Below are 18991 nucleotides of genomic sequence, written 5' to 3'. Positions count from 1 at the left end.
CTATATAATATCAATTCAGCCATCAACTTTATCTTCCCAAGTTGATAAGCCTACTGAAAATGGAAAATCACCACAAGCCTCTACAAATAGTTGATTACACAACTACTTGTCATGCACCAGTAAACCACTACCATATCAATCTGGATAAAAATATTGTTTTGGGTGGCTAAGTGCTTTAATATTCAATGTTTCCTTTTTCATGAGAAGAAGTTTCTTTCTCCTTCAGCCAAAATTCTCTCTTTAATGAGTTAGAATCCAACTAAAGAATGTCTCTAATTGCCTAAACTAAAAGGTAATTCTGATAGTGGTTGTCTTTTTCAGTTGACAAAGAAAGTGATTATAATGTCAACTACTTTTCCACTTTGTTCAATAGTAATCCCCTATCTCTGTCTCTGTGTGTGTGTGTGTGTGAGAGAGAGAGAGAGAGAGCAAAATGGATCCTCCATCAATTCAAGCAATAGAGGCTTCAGGCAATAAGATCCAGGTAGAAGATGAGCAGGACAAGATTGTCAATGAGTGGTATAACCAACTACCTATTTGAAATGCTTCATTTTGGTTTTTGATCTTAATTTGTTTGCTGAAGTTTTCTTTCCTCATTGTTGAATTGTTTATAATCTTCTGATGCAGCTGTTCTTGCTGTTTCGACTGCTCGGAGGGCTGCTTTGAATTCTTATGCTGCTCCAACCTTTGTTAGGTTTCTCCATTGAACTGTAATTCTCTCCTCTTTCTTTGTTTCATCAATGTCTGAGTTCTTCATTCGGGGGAAAATAGCTTGGGTATAATCATAAAGAATTGAAATTAAAGAAAATTCAAGGATATGATGTGATTAAACACTTGACAAGGATATCCATCTTTGACAGCTTTCAACTCACAAGTTCTTATGGTATTTTTCATTTATTTTCTGTTTCTCTGATGCTTACATTTGATGCATGGCCTCAGTAAACACATTGAATTACACTACAGACGACAGCCTATGGGTCTACTTCACATCAATGGAATTTTTCAAGAAATTTGTTCTTGGAATACTTAGGAAGAAGAATTCTGTTCATAATCTCCATCTTCGTTACAACTGTTGTGTATGCCTTAGCATCCAACACTGTTGGATTCACTGCAGACATCACTATTCCCTGCTAATCCTTTGATAGATAAAATTATTAGCAAAACTCTATCTCTCCATTGTCCAGATATAATGAAATTTCTACCAAACAACCCAAAAGTGGGGGTGGGGGGAGATTCAATAGGATTAAAAAAATATCAATAATTAAGTTTTTACAATATAAGTAATTCTCCAAGGTCCTTTGTCACAATAATGGTTTTTTTTTTGGATAAGTGTATTGTATTGAGAAAAAGAAGAAATAGAATGCAAGGAAAGACGACCACTAAGAACCTCCTTTAGACAAGTCTAATGGAGGGAAGAGGCACCTAAAGCCAAATGAGACAAACCCCACAAACACAAGAACAGACATAGAATCAACCAAGAAAGAGCAATTACATGCTATAATAGATATCCCGATCAGCATCTCCCTCAACCAGGGCATAATGGGTTGTTTCAGTCCTGCACCAATATGCAACAAAATAAAATGAATTAACTGCTGGAATACACCATTCAATAAATCATACTTTCAGATCTCACCTAAATACAATTGGAAATGCTAATTAAGAGTAAAGAATGGGATCCTTCGATAAATATACTTGAAGTTTAGAAACACAACTGCACTTTCACCATCTTCAGGGGATCTAAACTCACTCTGAAAACAACATATTCTGAAAAATTATGCTTGAACTTCTTTAGCCTCAGAGATAATGTTTATCAAGATGAATATAATATAGGGATATATGAAGTAGACTTCACAGGTTAAATGGTGATCAGAATCTGACTTCTCTGGTTTCATACAAGAAGGCCACACCCAACATGTGTTGCATTTTCTTATTACATATACAATGGAAAATGGATCATCCATAGGCTTTTAGGCTCAAAACTGCGGTTGCCATGGACAAGCAAGCAATCCATCTCCTGAAAATTTATCTATTAGAAGTTTGTAAGCCAACCTTTCTTAGCATAGAGTGTGGTGATATTGGTTTTTAACATCTTAAAACCAAATGTTCAAGGAACTGTCAAAGTTCAGTGAGTGTGAGCCAACTACTTGAATATTAGAAGCATTAAAATGTTTCATCACTCAAGCATAGCAAGGCCTTCCATTGTGGCTACATTGTTTTTAAAATGTATGATGGTAGAAGACCTAAAAAAACCTCATGTATAAGTTTCCATAGGCAGATCAAAAATTAATTTTTGTGAAAATTTTTGAAGAATATATCATAAAACTGAATAAGAATATGTAGAATCAGGCTCCAGTTCAATTAAGTTTTGCCAACTTGTTTGTAATATTCCATTCTTCTCATTCTAGGTCTATTTTGCATCCAATTTTCAAACATATTAGCAAATTCAAGATGGAACTTAGGCTGGGAGCCAAGGTAATAACAATATGAAATGGATCTTGTGATGTTTCATTCCTTGGCCACCTATTTGGCTAGTAAAAGACCAATACAGTTGTAGTTGGAGAAGGAAAACGCAAGTTGTTTGAAGAAATGCCACAAACAAGAAAACAAACGACAAAGTGATAATGGCAAAGGACGGAAAATAGGGTACCTCATCGTCGTTGTCTTCTGCCTTCTTGAATCGTGTATTGCCTCCTTCCTTATTGAATGGAAGTTTCATCGGTCCGAATAGGGTATCCACATCAATGCACCCTTTAATGGAGTAACCAGTCCCCTTTCCTCTCATCATATCCCATAATGCAGACCCAAAATCCTTTGGTCTGAATGAGATTGGAAGCTCAACAACCCCTTGATCTTTCTTGCCAATTTGGGCTGACTTAGAAAGCTTGGCACCACCTATGCTTACTTCGGCAAGCCATACCTCATATTCTAATGTGTTCAACCCCAAATCAAAATCATTCTTGTTATCCATTTTCAGATGAAGGGTTGCAGTTGTTTCTTCCAAAGAGAACTGATCAAACTTAATCTTCTCCAAATTGACATCTGGTTTATAAGGCACAGGAATTTCACCATTTTTCTCCAAGGGAAGTGCAATGTTTCCTATAACAGGTACATCCACAATAAGCTCAACCCTGACCTTATAAGGAATTACACTACCGGGTTTAATGTCGTCGTAAGTGCTCTTGATATCATCATAGATCACTGTCAAAGGGATTTTAACAGTTTCAGAACCATGGGCGTGGATGGTCCCTGCATCAGGGATGAGGCCAGAAACTAGTTTCCTACCATCACTCTCAATCAAGTACTTCACATCAACTAAGGGGATTGGGATTGGATTTGGATTCTTCACAAGAGCATCCACAACGAAATCAGCCTTCTTAAGGTCTATTGAAGGAATGTGAATAGCAGTAACATCTGCAGTAGGTTTCCCAAATCCTACAGCTTCTTCAATTTTCTCTCCAATATCATGGATGAAGTCCTTCACCTTTCCCAAGAACCCCCCTTGTTCTCCTTCTCCTTCTTCTCCATTCTTGTTTGTGGGTTTATCAGATGATGCCATTATCTTCGAGGAAAACCAAATATTGATACAAAATCTGAACAGAATCAGATCCAGATCCAAATCCAAATAAGAAGAAATAGTAGAAAACTATAGATTACAAAGAAGGATAAGGATCCTTAGTTGTGGTCAGCATGTAAGGGAAGGGCAATGCTTGGGTTGGCGTGTCTCTCATTTTTCTTTTCTACAGTAGTTAACGTTGACCGTTGGGGAAAACCTACATACGCACCGGTTGCTAAGGCTCTGTACTGTAACGATTCTATTTTTTTAACATGATTTTGGGTCTAGCACACTTTTTTGCATTTCTATTTTTTTGGAGTGATTCTGCATCTTAAATGTTGTATGGTAATCGCAAAAAAAAAATGATTTTATAATCTGAAAGAAACAGAAACATGTATGGTTCGTATTTAACAGAATCGTTTCTGTTAGAAACCAATATTTACATAAAGTGCCATCTTCACCATGGGTGTCAAAGTTGTGATTTTTAAATAAAATCTAAAGATAGTCAATGGTTTTCATCAGATAAAATAGCAATAAACCAGACATGGATGTGAGCTCGAAAAAGTGATCATCCACATCGTCAATGTAGGATGCAGAGATGAGCTCATGCTTAATAAGATTGGAGTATTCACTTCCCAAAATAAACAAAATCTATGGTGCCACATAAAAAAACCCTTTTACCATAACCCATTGACTCCACATCATAAAATTACTTGGTATGCAGAGATGGCTTCATGCATAAACTCTAATATTTGGTAAATATTTGAACATGTGGTACCTTATTTGGATTCAGCAACTTGTTAAACTGAATATTGTCAACCTGAACTCTTTTGTGTATATATTGGAATTTAATAATTGTTCAAGCTTAAATAGCCTTGTTTAGGAAGCATTTTAAGTGAAAACTATTGCAGGTAGACAGATGTTTCTTCAAATGCCATCCACTTTTTACAAGTTTGGCTGGCATCGGGATCAGTCGTGGATTCCAATCTGGACTCAAAAAAAAATCCAAACTGGGATGAAAAGCTTTATCTTTTCTCGCTCTCCCATGAGCTTAAACAGAAGCAAATAAGACATGCGATCTAAAATACTAAAACCACTCACAAGCTAGCGTCCTCTCTTCCCAGGAGCTTCACAGGAGTCCCCGATCTCGGCGAAACCAAGCAACTTTCTGGAAATTCATCGAGACCCATTATCCGGCCAGGCCACCAAGACCCATTTCGACGCCTAACCCAAAACAGGCCACCGACTGATGCATCCATTGCTTTCGTTTTTCTGTTTCTCCAAAAGCAATCTCTAACTACCCATCTCAGTCTCCATTTTGATTTTCCAAATGGACAAAGTCTCCACAATCAGAGATCTCTCCCAGATGAACGCCTCCCTATATGCTATATCCTTCACTACGGGAAAAAAATAATTCTTACTTATGAGGGGAAAAAATCCATCATGATGAGGGGAAAAAATCCAAGACAGAGCATGTCAGAGGTGGAGAGAGATTTAAAAAACCCATCAAAAAATACATAGAACAATCGGTCTCTGGAGGAATGAAATCGAAGCAGGAAATAGTAGATAGGGTTTTGATTTATGAGCACAGAATCTAGAAATGATTCATTCCTTCAACCGTCCCTTGAATCACCACATTATATCCCTAAAGAAGTTGAGCATGAACCAACTTCTGTTGTTACCAAAAAAAATAAAAAATTTATGTAGCGCACAAGGAGAGGGAAAGAGGGGGTTTCTCTGTTTCTAACCTATTTCTGTAGGCGCTTGAAGTGTCCGCCGCTGGTCGAGGAGTTTAGGACTTCAGGGATTGTTGTGTCGCCAAACCTGCAGTAGCTTTGGACCTAGCGCCGAACGCTGATGAATCACCGATTTTCGTTTCCAGTGAGGGAGGTTAGGGATGGGTTTCGGGCGAAGGAGAATGAAGAGATGAGGGAGGTAGAGGGAAGGACTGTTAGGCGAAGGACGAAGGAGGAAGGAGGATGAAGAAAGGGGTTTCTCTTGTGTCTCTCTTCTGGTATTCTAAGAAAGAGAATGAGTTAGGGTTCGGTCGACTGAAGTTTTAAGGGCTTCTTATGTTTTAAGGACAAATTTCGATTTTGCCCTTTCGTACTTAAGTCGGAGTTTCCATTCTGCGCCTTTTGAGCAGAATAGGTTCTGATCGTGAGAAGCTTGGTTTTCATGCTTCAAAAAATGAATTCTAAAACTTAAAAAATGCCGGTTCATTACAAAAAAACAATAAATTGAACCGGACTCACCATACAACTTTTACTCTATTTCTGTTCCAAAAAATAAAAAAACAACAGAATTGATTTTTTAGAATGTTACAGTACAAGCCTAAGATGCACGTAATGCATAAAAAGTAAAGGGTATGTCTAAATGTAATCCACCCGGTTACAAAACCCTCGTAACGTAAATTACCGTGTTTCTATTATTTTGTCATTTTGTGATTATTTTTAAGGTCAAAAAAGTAAATTACTGTGTTTTCATTATTTTATCATTTTGTGATTGCTTTTAAAGTTAACAAAAGTAAATTCAACCTCAACTTTTTGAATCGTTACTTTGATTTAAACGGCAAAATGAGGGAGAATTTTGAGAATGAATACACTCTTCCCAAATAACCCGAACAACCCCTCGCCCCAACTGATCGTCTTCCTCCTCTCGAGTCTTTCTATTACCTTGGCTGGTTTTTGTAGCATAAAATTCGGCGAGATCATCTCCAGTGAGTCAGGTAAAGACTATCTTTCTTCTCGGCGTGTCCAATGCTTTTCTGGGTTTTAGAGTTTAAAACTTCTGGTGGACTTCATTTTTGTTTTTTGAAGTTTAGAAAATAAATCCTCTTTCCAAAAATTCATGTATCAATTGTATTGCAATAATTTCTATTGTTATGCATTAGAGATGAGGTCAGTAAGATAGTTCTAATCATCTCTCTCTCTCTCTCTCTCTTCAAAGAAATCAATTGTATTAAACATGCTAGTGTTTTCAAGAAAAGAAAAATTCAAGAAGATGACAAATGGCAATATTGTAGGCTTTTTTTTTTTTTTTTGGTAAAGCAATATCGTAAGCTTGATACTACTATAATGATGACATGTGAAATTTTGTAATTATAATATATTTTATAAGTTGATTCTAAGGGATTTGGGATTGATTTTGATCAATTCCAATTTGATTTGGATTTGGATTGATATTGGCAGCTATTGATTTGATCTCTGATACCGTGTTTAAAATCGATTATAAGGTTTATAGGACTAGATCGTGGGTCTTAAGATTTGAAGGATTCTAGGGTTATTTTTGGGTCTGATTTTGATTCGATTTGGATCAAAATTTATAGGAATTAGTTCCAAGGATGTAGGGGATGGTATCAGTATCGGTCTCTGCTGATGCCGATTCAATATCAATTCGGATCGGATGGGATCAGTGGGTATTGGCCTATTTTACCCCTTATTTTTATAAAAGGTACTACTTTTTACCTATTTTACCCCTGAAATGATCTAGATCAAGGATCGGTCTCAGCTGATACGATTGATCCCAAACCAATACTTGAAACCATGATCAATTCGATCTCCAATTCCAAGTTTAAAATCCCTAGTTGATTTGGCTGGTTCGGATCAACCCCAATTCCGATTATTATAGAATGGCATATCTAGGATTTTTGGGATTGGGTTATTGGTTTTTAGAATTTAGTGTCAATTCTAGCATTTTTGTGATTGATTCGGATCTGATCTAGACTAGACTCATTAGGGACCAATTTACTCTTTGATTTTGAGTTAAAATTCTGGTATTAGCCGATTTGGATTAGAATTGGTCGTGAACTATCCAACTTCGGCAGTTCTAGAATGGTCAATTCAGAATTGGAATCACTAGAGGGATTGTTTTGATACTCAATTTCGAGTTTAAAATCATTGGTTGAATAAACCAATTTCGATCCAAATCGACCATAGTAATACCTATCCAGGCTGTTTTAGAATGGCTGATTATAAGGTTTTTGTGATTGATTCGATCCAATTTCGATTTTAGTCATTTTGATCTAGATTTTATCTAGTATTAGGCCAAACTGAAATCAAAGTTCAATTTCAATTCAGACTGATTCGATTTTTATTGAGTTGACTTAATAGCCTCTTGTAGGTAATATGTTCTCTTTTAGTAATTTTTTAACGTTGTTATAAGGTTTTTTACGATTTCGATTTGCTTGATATGGTCCAATTTGATTTTTTACCGATTTGATAAAAACTCAAATCGATAAAGGTTTGTTTCACGTTTCTCTTGATTAGTCTAACCCGCTCGGACTGAAAATGGACACCCTTACTCAAAGCAATAGACCCAATCACCCAACGGTTAGTATAATTTTTTTTTTTCAATCCCATGTTGGACTTTAGAGAGATAAGGAATTGAGATTTTAGATTTCAAACGTAGTGATAGGTCTGATTGAGGATAAAATTCCATTTCTATCCTTTTTTAAACACTTTGTCATAAAAAGTGGTGCAGCAACTTTTAAGTTTTTATTGGGAATATAAACACATGAAATTACTTTGAACTAATCATTTATTTCACATTATAGGACTTTTTGGTAACTAAAAGTGGGTTACAAGCCTTTTGTAACCTACATAGGTTACAACTAGACAAACCCAAAAGTAAAAACCACCTGATGTTGCTAAATCCTACGACCAGGGGTGTATATTAGAGAACAGTTTGAAACCCTTTTCCACCTTCGGCTTCGAGGTAGAACACTCGAATTGAATACTTAAGCTTGCGAAAATCTCCTTTGAAAGCTAAGAAGATGCAAAGTTTATTCACAAATTTCATTCCTTGCGTGTAGCGTAGATTCAAGGGCCGGGAGCACCTTGGGTTATATGTCTTTTGTTTACACGGACTTATAAGAACTTAGTTTCATTAATCGTCTTAGAAAGTGAAAAACCTAGGATCATTTCAACTCACATCAATCCTCTTTTGAAATCAATGTGGGAAGATTGTGATAGGATGCCATCAAAATAATACTTAATGCTTGTTATGATTATATGTTAGTGAGTTAACTACCTCCCACCCAAGAGAATGAGGAATGTTAATAATATTAGACTATTAAGCTCAGTCGATATAATTAATCACTATAATTAATCTTATGATTCATAACTGTACTTGGTTTTAGTGCGAGTATTTGCAATATATGTTGTTCTTACACATTGCCAAAGATCTATTATGCTTCAGTAGTCAGAGTCACTGACTCCATGTGAAAGATCCTCTGTTCAAATGCAAGGATCGTAAGAGAGAACTCCAACATTTGCCATCAAATCTTGGACATGGTCTCACAAGCTAGCAAGCCAAGCCTAGTAGGTCAGTTTTGAGTGCCTTGCCATATGGGTAGTCAATGTGCCTTATTGAGACCTTGAGCTGGATCACTGAATTGCAATGTCAATGCAGATTTTTTTGGCTGGCTAGTAAATCATTTACGAGTTGAATTATCTTTCCAGAGTGTTTTCTGCAGTGTCATAGATTCAAATGCTTCTAGGCGGCTGGAGATGGAGCTTGTAGAAATGGAGATGCCAATGAATTCAATACTTTATATATGGGCGTGTGATGCATGTGAGAGTAGAGATGGTCATGTCACTATGAGTGATCCAGTGATTTCATTGCAAGTTGTCCTTTCATGTGAAAATAATATTACCTAGTGCTGGTCCCACCTATGTGAGGTCGGAGTGGTGAAGATTGAAAACGGTCCTTTAATGTGAAATAATAATGAAAAATGTTTCTTTGCTCATAAATGCAACAGAAACCTGGTGTTGGTGTTGTATGTGAATCTCATGTAGTCTTGTCTTATTTATATTTTTGCACGCTAACTAGACTTCACTATGAAGTTATATGCTGGAATTTTCTTCTTTCCCTGTAGTTTTCCTTTTGTTTTAGCCACTGAAGTGCTCACAAGGCACCAGAATGAGACTTGATAATATTTGTATTTGCTCCTCTTAAATATTGGATGGATCCATATGCAAATTTGATTTAGCTATAATAATTTATTTGAACTTTTATTCTCTTCCATAGAAAGCATCATATAAGCCTCAAAACCATTTTAACCCAAGTAGATTTCTTATAGTTACTCTCTAATATGAGATAATGGGGAGCATTTATTTGAATAGCTTAGTGATATAGTAAGTGCACTTCATTGTGAAAAATGTGAAGGATTTTAGTCCTACATTAGTCGGGTAGAGTGCAAGAAGTAAGGCTATGTACATATGTGTGCCTCCTAGACCTTGCAATAGCGGGAGCCTCATGCATTGTGTTACTCTTTTTTATTAATCAGGTAATGTGCAGCTATTGGGCTTATGATTTTGGAAGGGCCTCTCCAACCTGAAGCTTGGGATTTTGGATTGAATCCCATAAAATGGTATCAGAGCAGGGTGTCTGAGCATTAGCCACACAAGGACCCATAGCCCAAAGTTGGGAGGAGTTGATGTAGTGAGTACACTCCATGGTCAGGAGTAGAGTTTTAGTCCTACATGACTCATGTAGTTTGTGATTGTTGGACTTATGACCTTTGAAGAGCTCTTTACCCTTAAGCTCAGGCTTTTAGGTTAGTGGGTGCCGTTATTTAAGCTGATTTTTTGTGTTGCACGGTGAAGATGGACATGAAAAAAGGAAACTGGTGCTGCGGGCAGCCTTTGCATGTGTTTTCATTAGTCTACACTCCATCATTAGCATCAAGCGCTCTACCTAAATGTTATGCCAAATGGCAAGGGATTGTCTTAGTCCTAACATTTGCGAATACTCCCTTTGCAAGCCATGTCAAAAGAAAGTACGAATGCACATTGTGTTTTCTAAAATATAGTAGGTTTCATTTTTCATTAAAAAATTGGCAAAAATTTATGGTCACCTCATGGCACTCGACATTATGTTATACCAAATGACAAGGGATTGTCCTGGTCCTAACATTTGCACATACTCTCTACATAAGCTCTATTAGAAGAAAGTTTTTGTCATGGTAAGATTCATTTTTCCATAGAGAAAAAATGAAGAAAGTTTTTTGTCACCTCATCTCAACAAAAAATCTTTTCATCCATGGTGATTTTATTCCCAATGACAAGAGGTCCAAAGTATCATTTCTCATTTGAAGAGGGTTAGATCATGTGGCTAAAAAGATTCTCGCTTCCATATGGGTGAAAGAAAACTCTGTTAAAAGAGAGGGCATAAGATGGCCTTAGTCGTGTGGCTTTGCACCATGACGGGGGTTGATGAGAGCCCAAGCATGAACATCAACATCAATGGGATTTTGGGGCAATAATTTTGCACCCCTCCTCTCTAGGCATGGGTGCCACACAACCATGCAACTTAAAAAAAAATAAAAAAGGGTACCCGGTGCATGAGGCTCCCGTATGTGCGAGGTCCGGGGAGGACAAGAACTACACAACCATGCAACTTTCTTTTTCCCTAAAAAAAAAATACTGAGATTTATTTGTGTTGATGGAGTAGCTATAATTATAAAGATCTTCAAGTTTTCCATTGTACATTGTTTAATATTATAATGATAAATTCTAAAAATGGTGATATACACTTTTTTGTCCGATAATTTATTAGTCCCCATAAAAAGTATTTATCAATTAGGTTTGTTGATACAGACTGACAACCTCCAACTTCTCACTTTTCATGAATAGAACCACAAAACTAATAGGCTACTACAATATATGGTCAGTTTGTTTCCATACTTCTGCATTGTGTGGAGAGTCATGACTATGTCTCTTTTAACTCAAGCCTTTCTCCAAGAGAGACATGTTCCCTTCCTATCCTCTTACTATTTTTGTTGGAATGCAGTAGAGGATATGGATCATTTATTCTTTCTCTAACCTTTCTCAAAGCGACTTTGAACTGAGGGGAGGGATTTTGTGTAAATGTTGGTTTGCCAATTGGAGGATTGGGGACCTTGAGGTTGAGTGGAGGTGGATTAGGACAAAGCTTGAAGGGAAGTCCTTTTTAGACTCAATTGGCAAGATTGTTTTGGAGCTACCATCTATCATATTTGGATTGAGTGGAACCTTAGGAACTAGGCTAAGCATTCTAGAACTATCTACCAAATATGAGAAAAAATTTAATTTGAGGTTAGGGCACGAGGCTGTAGACACCGAATTTTGTCACCCCCCGGCAATGATGATAATATGAAGGATTACATGTTGGACATTTTATACTTGGAGAATTTTCAAACTTAGAGTAGAAAATGACAAATTTTTCTTATAAACTTTCAAGAGAAAATGTTTTCAAAAATTAGAATTTGATGTTGTGGATTATTGTTGTTTGCCTCCTCAAGTCGGACATTACACTTTGATGCGAGAACTATGCGAATCGACGCCCGATTCTCTCTTTCATTATATGATCCGGGTCCCTACTTTATGCATATTTTTGTAAAGGTTCCCGATCGAGACTACAATCGTGTCTCACATCATTGGATAGTGCTCGGACTGAGCTTTCTAACGACATATTACACGTCGAATTCCGACAAACGGTTTGAAAGATATGACCCCCGAAAGTTGACTCCAAAGTTCAGTATTAGATTCCATTCCGAGCAATCAAAGGGTGCCACGTGGCGCCCAAACCCCTTTGTCCAAAAGCAAGCCTTTTGGGACAATTCTCTCTAGTTTTTTAGTCCCACATCGGAAATTTGAGAGAATTGTCCCAAGTCCCAAGGCTATAAGAATAGCCCTTCCCCTCTACCAGAGGGAGAGGAAAAATTGAAAAAAATGATTTGGGAGAAGGAATATGGTTTTTGCTAATTCCCTCTAAAATCAAACATTCTCCAAGTTTAAAAGTTTAATACATTAATCCTTCCTTGAGCCGAGAGACTTAGCCCGGTTCGGTTCGATTTTGGTCTTGAAGCACAAGGGTTATCTCCCCTTGTTTCTTGATTAAAGCCGGTTTAAGGTATTTTTCTTTTCTATTAGAACTAGTTTATCTAATTTAATAGATTAATTTCTAATTTATTAATATTTGATTTGTTTAGATTAATTATGTTTAATTAGTCTCAATTTGGTTTAATGCGGTTTATCAGATGTAAATTGATTTATTCCGATCCGATTAAAAATATTCAGGTTTAATTGATTCTTTTAGCTTAGTTAAGTTTAATTGTTTTTTTTACATGTTTACCTTTATTTGGTTTAGTTTTTAAGTTACTTTTGTTCTTTTAATCTGGACCCTCGGATCAGAATTTTTCATATAACCTAATCTTCCTTTTCTTCTTCTTTTCTTTTCTTTTCTTCTTCTTCTTCTTCTTCTTTTTCTTTCTCTTTTCCTTCCCTGCTGCTGCAACACCCAACCGGCAGCAACCGAACACTCAACTTCCCCTTCTTTTCTTCTTCTTCTTCTTTTTCTTTCTCTTTTCCTTCCCTGCTACTGTAACTGGCAGCAACCGAACCCCTCTCTTCTTCTTCTTCTTCTTCTTCTTCTTCTTCTTCTTCTTTTTCTTTCTCTTTTCCTTCCCTGCTGCTGTAACTGGCAGCAACCGAACCAGCCGCACCTTTATCCTCCTTTCTTATTCTTCTTCTTTTTCCCTTCTTCTTCACTGCTGAACCAGCACCAATCGAATCCCCTGCCCAGAGATGATTATTTGGCGAGGCTTCAATCCGGGGACCTCGATGTCTCAGCTCGTAATGACTCAGTTGATTGGATTTACAAGGTTTATCGCCATTATAGCTTCGAGCCATTGACTGCTTGTTTAGCCGTTAATTACCTGGATCGGTTCTTATCTGAGTATGAGCTTCTGCGTGGGAGTAACGATCTTAACAATAAGGAGTCATAGAAGTACCAGCTGTTGTCTGTATCTTTCTTGTCTGTGGCGGCAAAAATGGAAGAAACCAATGTTCCAATGTCTGGAGATTTACAGGTGATAGAAGGAAAGCTGATCTTCCAACCAAAAACGATTCGAAAAATGGAGCTTCTCCTACTATCAGTGTTGAAGTGGAGGACTAATGCACTCACTCCCTTCTCCTTCTTCTTCTTTTCCTCCTCTTCTTTCCCTGCCACCGTTGGAACCCTTAAACAGCAGCCACCGAACCCTTGCTCTCTCCCTTCTTTTGTTCCTTTGAAACCTGAACCGCACATTCCATCTCCATCTATTCTCTTCCCTTTTCTCTCTTCTTCTTTTTCTTCTCTTCACTGTAGCTAAATCCAGCAGCATCCTTCTTCCTTTCTTCTTCTTCTTCCCTGTAGTAGAAAACCAGTCCCCTCTTCTCCTTCTTCTTCTTCTTTTTCTTCTTCTTCTTCCCCTCTTCTTTTCTCTTTTACTATGGCCGAAACCCCATCTCCTTCTCTATCTCTTTTTTATTTTATTTTCTTTTTCTTGTGTTCATTTTCTTTTGTTTATTCATTTCATTTTATTTATTTATCTTTGTAATTCAAATTGTAATATGCTCCCAACCCCTATCATTGTGTGACATTTCTCCCATTTCACTTTTGCCTTCGCTGCGTTTTAATTAATTCTCCGTGTTTCAATTAATATTTTTAGGGGATTCCATATGGAGTCCTAGGGTCACTCTAATCCAGCCCCTTAGGATCGAGGGCTGAAACCGATTGGGTTTTGCTCATTATTTTTGAATCATATAATAACCATGGGGTTTCACTAATTTCTGTTAAGATAGGGTTTTGAATCAGCAAATGGATATATGGGACGTAGTTTAGGGCGTGTTTAGTTTAGGACGGGCGTGGCTGGCCCCTCAAACCGGCTCGTAGCATTAGGTGCGTATTGGGGATTTAGGTTTTCCTACTATCTCCTATTTTTTGTACTCCAACTTTCACTTGCATTAGCGTAGTATTAATTTAGATTAATTAAAGTAACTTAGTTAATGTAATTAGTAATTTCAACTGTTATTTATTTAATTGTGGTTTGTTAATTTAGCTTTTTAAATCATTGCATTTGATTTCTTCATTCAATTCAATTTATTAAACTTGTGTAATTACCAATCTTTTTCCTTCTAGGGGTTTGTTTATTTTAATCAATCAACTAATTAGTTATTTAATGTAGGATAATTAACTAGATTAATTAGTTAAAAGATTCTCTTCTCATTAGATTAACTAGGGTTTTGAAAAATGTTTAACTCATCTTAGGATTAGCTTAAAGTAGACATAATTAGCCCAATTAGGTTTCATAATTAATTTAATTAAACCTTAGGTTTAGTTTAATCCTCCTATACTAGATTAGGTAGATTAGAAAAAATGCATTCATTTAATTAGCCCATTTAACTTTTCTAATTTAATTAGGCCCCATTTAATTTAAAAATATTTTTACCAATTAGATTAAGTAGGATTGCAATAATTTATTTCACAAATTACTAAGGATTAGGATTAACCATTTTAACTGATTCAATTTAGGATTTCATAAATTCATTAATCATCCATCTAGGTTAGACTCAATTAATCGAATTAGTTTAATTTAGGGTTTCATAAGTTGCTAAACTAATCCTAGGTTTAGGCTTATTTCATTAGCTTAATCTAAGACTCATAATACATTAATTAAATCATTTAGGCTTATTTAATTAGTGTAATCATTTCATTATTTGCATCATAACCTAGCTAGCATAATTTAGACATTTGGTTTAGGGTTTTCACATGTCATGCTTAGATACCTAGTTTAGGGTTTTCAGTGACCTAGATTTAGGACTAGTTAGTAGGGTACAAACAAACTTTGGTCAAACAAAAAGAGACCGGCTTTCGGGTCGGGCAGACTGGGTGCCTAACACCTTCCCAGTCTGTCACTTGACACTTACCCAGAATCTTGGTGCAAACTAGCCTTATCCATCAGAGTCATTAGTCTCTCTCCCTTGATTGGGGGAGACATTTATGGTCCTAGACCCTCTTCTAGGTGGCGACTCCCTTTTACCCATAGCGTGTATCCCCCCCTTGGCATTTGACGACCAGGGGATACTATCTCATCTCATTAGGGTTGAACCCTAGAGCGTGTGTACACGCGCTACGTGCAGTATCACGATCCCGCGGCGGGGGCGGAGGTCCATGGTTCCTACAGTGGCGACTCCACTGGGGATGTCAGACTCTTGATTGACCATTGTTTGTATAGTTTGTTTGTACCTTATTGTTGTATATTGACATGTTATTTTTCACTTTTCATCACTTGCATACACTTCTTGCATTGAGCACAGCATGCCTTACCCTTATTTACCCCCGTGGTGTAGCTGTCAGGGTCCCTTACATATGTTTGGGCCGCCCCCAGTTACATCACACCCCTTGATACCGTACCATTTAGGTTTGGAATACTGAACTTATCGGCGAGGGTGTTACCTTGCGTGCTTGAGGGAGATCACACACATTTAGGTGTGCCCAAAGAGACACAATCGGTTAACACTCTGAGTTCGATATGCTCGAGCCATTCCCCTATTGGTATATCAAAGGGACCACGTACCTCTGATTCATTCCGTATATACGGGTGATAGGTATATTGGTCCTGTCAAGGTAGCCTTTCCGGTCCTAAACCTAGCCAACATGCATCATGTACTCGGACATAGAACCAATGGCTAGGATCAACACAACTAATGTAATATTGTTTGCGGTTCATGTTGGAACCCCTTGTAGTCATTTTTACCCGTCTCGATCTACCATTCACCAACAGAAGGATTGGATTTATCATTAACATTAAAGGTGCTAGTGTTTATAACTACACCAGTTGTTGATTCTTACAACTGCACCGTATGATTGGTACCGTGGCTATATGCTAACACCACCAGTCCGATGTGGTATAGGTCTCAACCTGGTAAAGGTTTCACACATGCTATCTCGATGTTAATGGTGGACCCAAATTCGTCCACCACGATTTTCGGTGATTGATTCGATGTAGATCCGCCTATATGGAAGTTCTTACATGAACCACCTTGTTTGATCTATCAATTGAGAGTCTCTTCAACTTAGGGGCACTTCCTTTTGGTTTACCGCTAAGTTGATGCCACTCTCATTTGAGCTGACTCTTGTTTGGTCTAGTCGTCCTTGTTTGCGTATGCTTTGACCCTAGTTATGCTCACGTAGGAGAATGCACTTGTTACCATCTCATCCTTTCTTTTGTCCATTTTCCAGTACCAAGAAGGAGTGTAATCCGAAGTTTCACTCTCTCATCATATTCTACCCAGTTGAGGCACCATTTCTCGTCAGGAAAGCCATTCCCTACCCTTGTGGGTCAGAGGTCCCAATTCAAGTAGACTAGTGAGGCTTTCGCCAGAACCCTCGTTAGAAGTGTTTCCCGTTTCCCCAGAGGGTACAGATACCATGAGTCAAGATAACATTTCACCAGCAAATCCCGACTCCATGGAGGCCCGTGTCACTAAGATTGAGGAGATGTTAGCAAACTTAACTGCGATGATGCAAGCTCAGGTTGGTGGTGCTCGACCGGCAGAAGTTCAGGACCAACGGAGCCGTCTCCATAGTCCTAGGGTTGTTCCTCACCTCAATGTGTTAGGTGTTGAGGATGATGTTGTGATTGACAATAGCCCTGCTATGGGAAAGTCTGAAAGTCTTGAGAACCAAAAGTTGAAGGATAAAGTCGGTCGCCTTGAACACTTGATCAGGAACCTTAAAGGTGTTGAAGATCAAATCATTGATACAGAAGGGTTGTGTTTCTTTCCTCATGTTAGGTTGCCAGAAAAATTTAAATGGACCTCTGAAAAGTTTGATGGTAGGGGTGATCCCCGTACTCACTTAAGATCTTTTATTGGCCAGTTGAGGGGAGGCCGAGGCTTCACGGATGAGCAACTGGGGCAGGCCTTCCAATTTTCACTGACTGGTGCTGCTCACCATTGGCTAATGGCCCTAGATTCTTCCTCAACCCGCACTTGGGACGACATGATGAAGGCGTTTACTCGCCAATACTCCTATAATACAGAGATAGAGTTGACCAGGAGAGAGTTGGAAACAACAAAGCAAGCAGCAGGCGAAGGGTTCACTAGCTATTTGAAAAGGTTTCGGGACAAAGCGGCTCAGATGTGGGATAGGCCCAATGAGAGAGAGCAAGTGGGAATGATAGTGAGAGGACTGCGAGACCCATACCGAAAGTTTTTGTTTGCTCTCCCCATCCTCAACTTCGATGGTTTGATAGTCGCGGCACAACAAGTCGAGGATGCCATCTTTCAAGAGGAACTCCCCAAAGTGGATCGGTATGCAACTGAGTCCAGTAGTAGCAGAAGACCTCCACAACAGAAAAGCTCAGGGGTCAATGCCATAATGCCTACTCTCCCTTCTGCGGCACCAACATTGTCCACAATGGTAGCTCCGTTCACACTAGAGCAAAGGACAGCTCCTCCCAATCGACCTAAGAGGCAGTTTGCTAATTTGGGTGCATCCCTGAGTTCAGTTTTTAGCAGATTAGCGAAGGCCGGATTGATTTCTACGATCCAACCAAGGCCTATTCCCGAGCCAAAGCCACGTTGGTATAATCCAGACCTATTCTGCCACTATCATTGCCAAGAAGGACATACCACAGATAACTGTTTCAATTTGAAACATGCTATACAGGACCTTTATGATGCTAAAAAGTTTGAGCTTCGACCTAAACAACCTAGTGTAACCAAAAATCCTCTTCCAAATCACCAATCAATCAATGCTCTTGGTGAGGATTTGAAAGAATTTGACCCCACCATCTTTATTAGGCGTTTGTCTATCCAGAGCAAGGGGCATGTTCATGTGGTGAAATCGGACGCGAAGCACAAACAGATCAAGACAGTTGAAGGAGAGTTTATGAAGTATCAATCAGAAGCATCTGAGACTCTTGAGATGGTACCCTATTTCAAGAAACCGAATGGTCAATTCATTAAGGAAGTGCATGACTCTTCATACTCTGGGTTTTCAGAACTGTGGCTCGATGAAATATCAGGAAAGGAGTTACCAGGTTTTGAGATCTTCTTTAACTGCGTGGTTGATCGGGCAGAGTCTTAAGCAGCCTAGTAGGCCCATCTGGGGCATCAAGGAGGATTTATGGATGATAGTAAGCTCTTTGGTACAGAAGTTCTGATGATTATAGAAGACAAAGAGGGGTTGGTCATGTCTGGGTTCAAGTCCTTCGGTGTTGTAGGTAGTCAGTCATGTTGTTAGGTATTTCCAGCTTTTTTCCCTTTCGGTTTCGTGTGAGAAGTTTTTTCTTTTTAATTTTGATGTTGTGTCAATCCAATCAAGTTTCCACATGGTGTAATCGTTTCAGTTTTTAATGAAATAGTTTATTTTGAGTATTTTGTTTGTTCTCCTCCCCATTTCCATCTCTTGATGATGAATCTTGCAGTGATCTTTTGCCTATTTTCTTCAAAAAAAAAAGGGAGGGAGCCCATCAGTCATCCGTCATTCATTTTGGTGCCAGAGCCTTGGTAATAAAAGGTCTTGAGCTCTCCACACATTTAATCCCCTTCCAACGAGTAAGGAGCTTAAAGAGAATTTTTCACATCATTAAGCCTATTAAGGGAGGCCATCCTTGGCCGCTAGTTA

General features: G+C 38.2%; 2 protein-coding genes and 1 long non-coding RNA gene across 3 annotated transcripts; 2 read left to right on the top strand and 1 right to left on the bottom strand.

Annotated features, from left to right (window-relative positions):
* The first annotated feature begins 44 nt into the window (after positions 1–44).
* Positions 45–833, top strand: LOC122084477. Its single transcript, XR_006141911.1, has 2 exons — positions 45–519; positions 628–833. It is a non-coding gene; the product is annotated as an uncharacterized LOC122084477 (long non-coding RNA).
* Positions 834–1238: 405 nt separating this feature from the next.
* Positions 1239–3730, bottom strand: LOC122084476 (desiccation-related protein At2g46140-like). The gene is made up of 2 exons (XM_042652748.1): positions 2648–3730; positions 1239–1555 (listed from the first exon to the last, which is right to left on the bottom strand). Exons 1-2 carry the CDS (start codon positions 3554–3556, stop codon positions 1550–1552), a joined length of 915 nt encoding a protein of 304 aa, XP_042508682.1. The 5' UTR covers positions 3557–3730; the 3' UTR covers positions 1239–1549.
* An 8659-nt stretch (positions 3731–12389) lies between these two features.
* LOC122084475 lies at positions 12390–18991 on the top strand. Its single transcript, XM_042652747.1, has 2 exons — positions 12390–12448; positions 16601–18991. The coding sequence occupies exon 2, from the start codon at positions 16790–16792 to the stop codon at positions 18449–18451; it is 1662 nt and encodes a 553-aa protein (XP_042508681.1). The 5' UTR covers positions 12390–12448; positions 16601–16789; the 3' UTR covers positions 18452–18991.

This window comes from Macadamia integrifolia, chromosome 7 (assembly GCF_013358625.1).
Source record: "Macadamia integrifolia cultivar HAES 741 chromosome 7, SCU_Mint_v3, whole genome shotgun sequence".
Classification (NCBI taxonomy): domain Eukaryota; kingdom Viridiplantae; phylum Streptophyta; class Magnoliopsida; order Proteales; family Proteaceae; genus Macadamia; species Macadamia integrifolia.
The sequence above is the reverse complement of the archived record's forward strand: the minus strand, read 5'-3'. Positions and strand labels throughout refer to the sequence as shown.

Coding starts and splice junctions, on each gene's coding strand:
- LOC122084476 (XM_042652748.1), bottom strand. CDS start 3,556: ATGGCATCATCTGATAAACCCACAAACAAGAATGGAGAAGAAGGAGAA.
- LOC122084475 (XM_042652747.1), top strand. CDS start 16,790: ATGAGTCAAGATAACATTTCACCAGCAAATCCCGACTCCATGGAGGCC.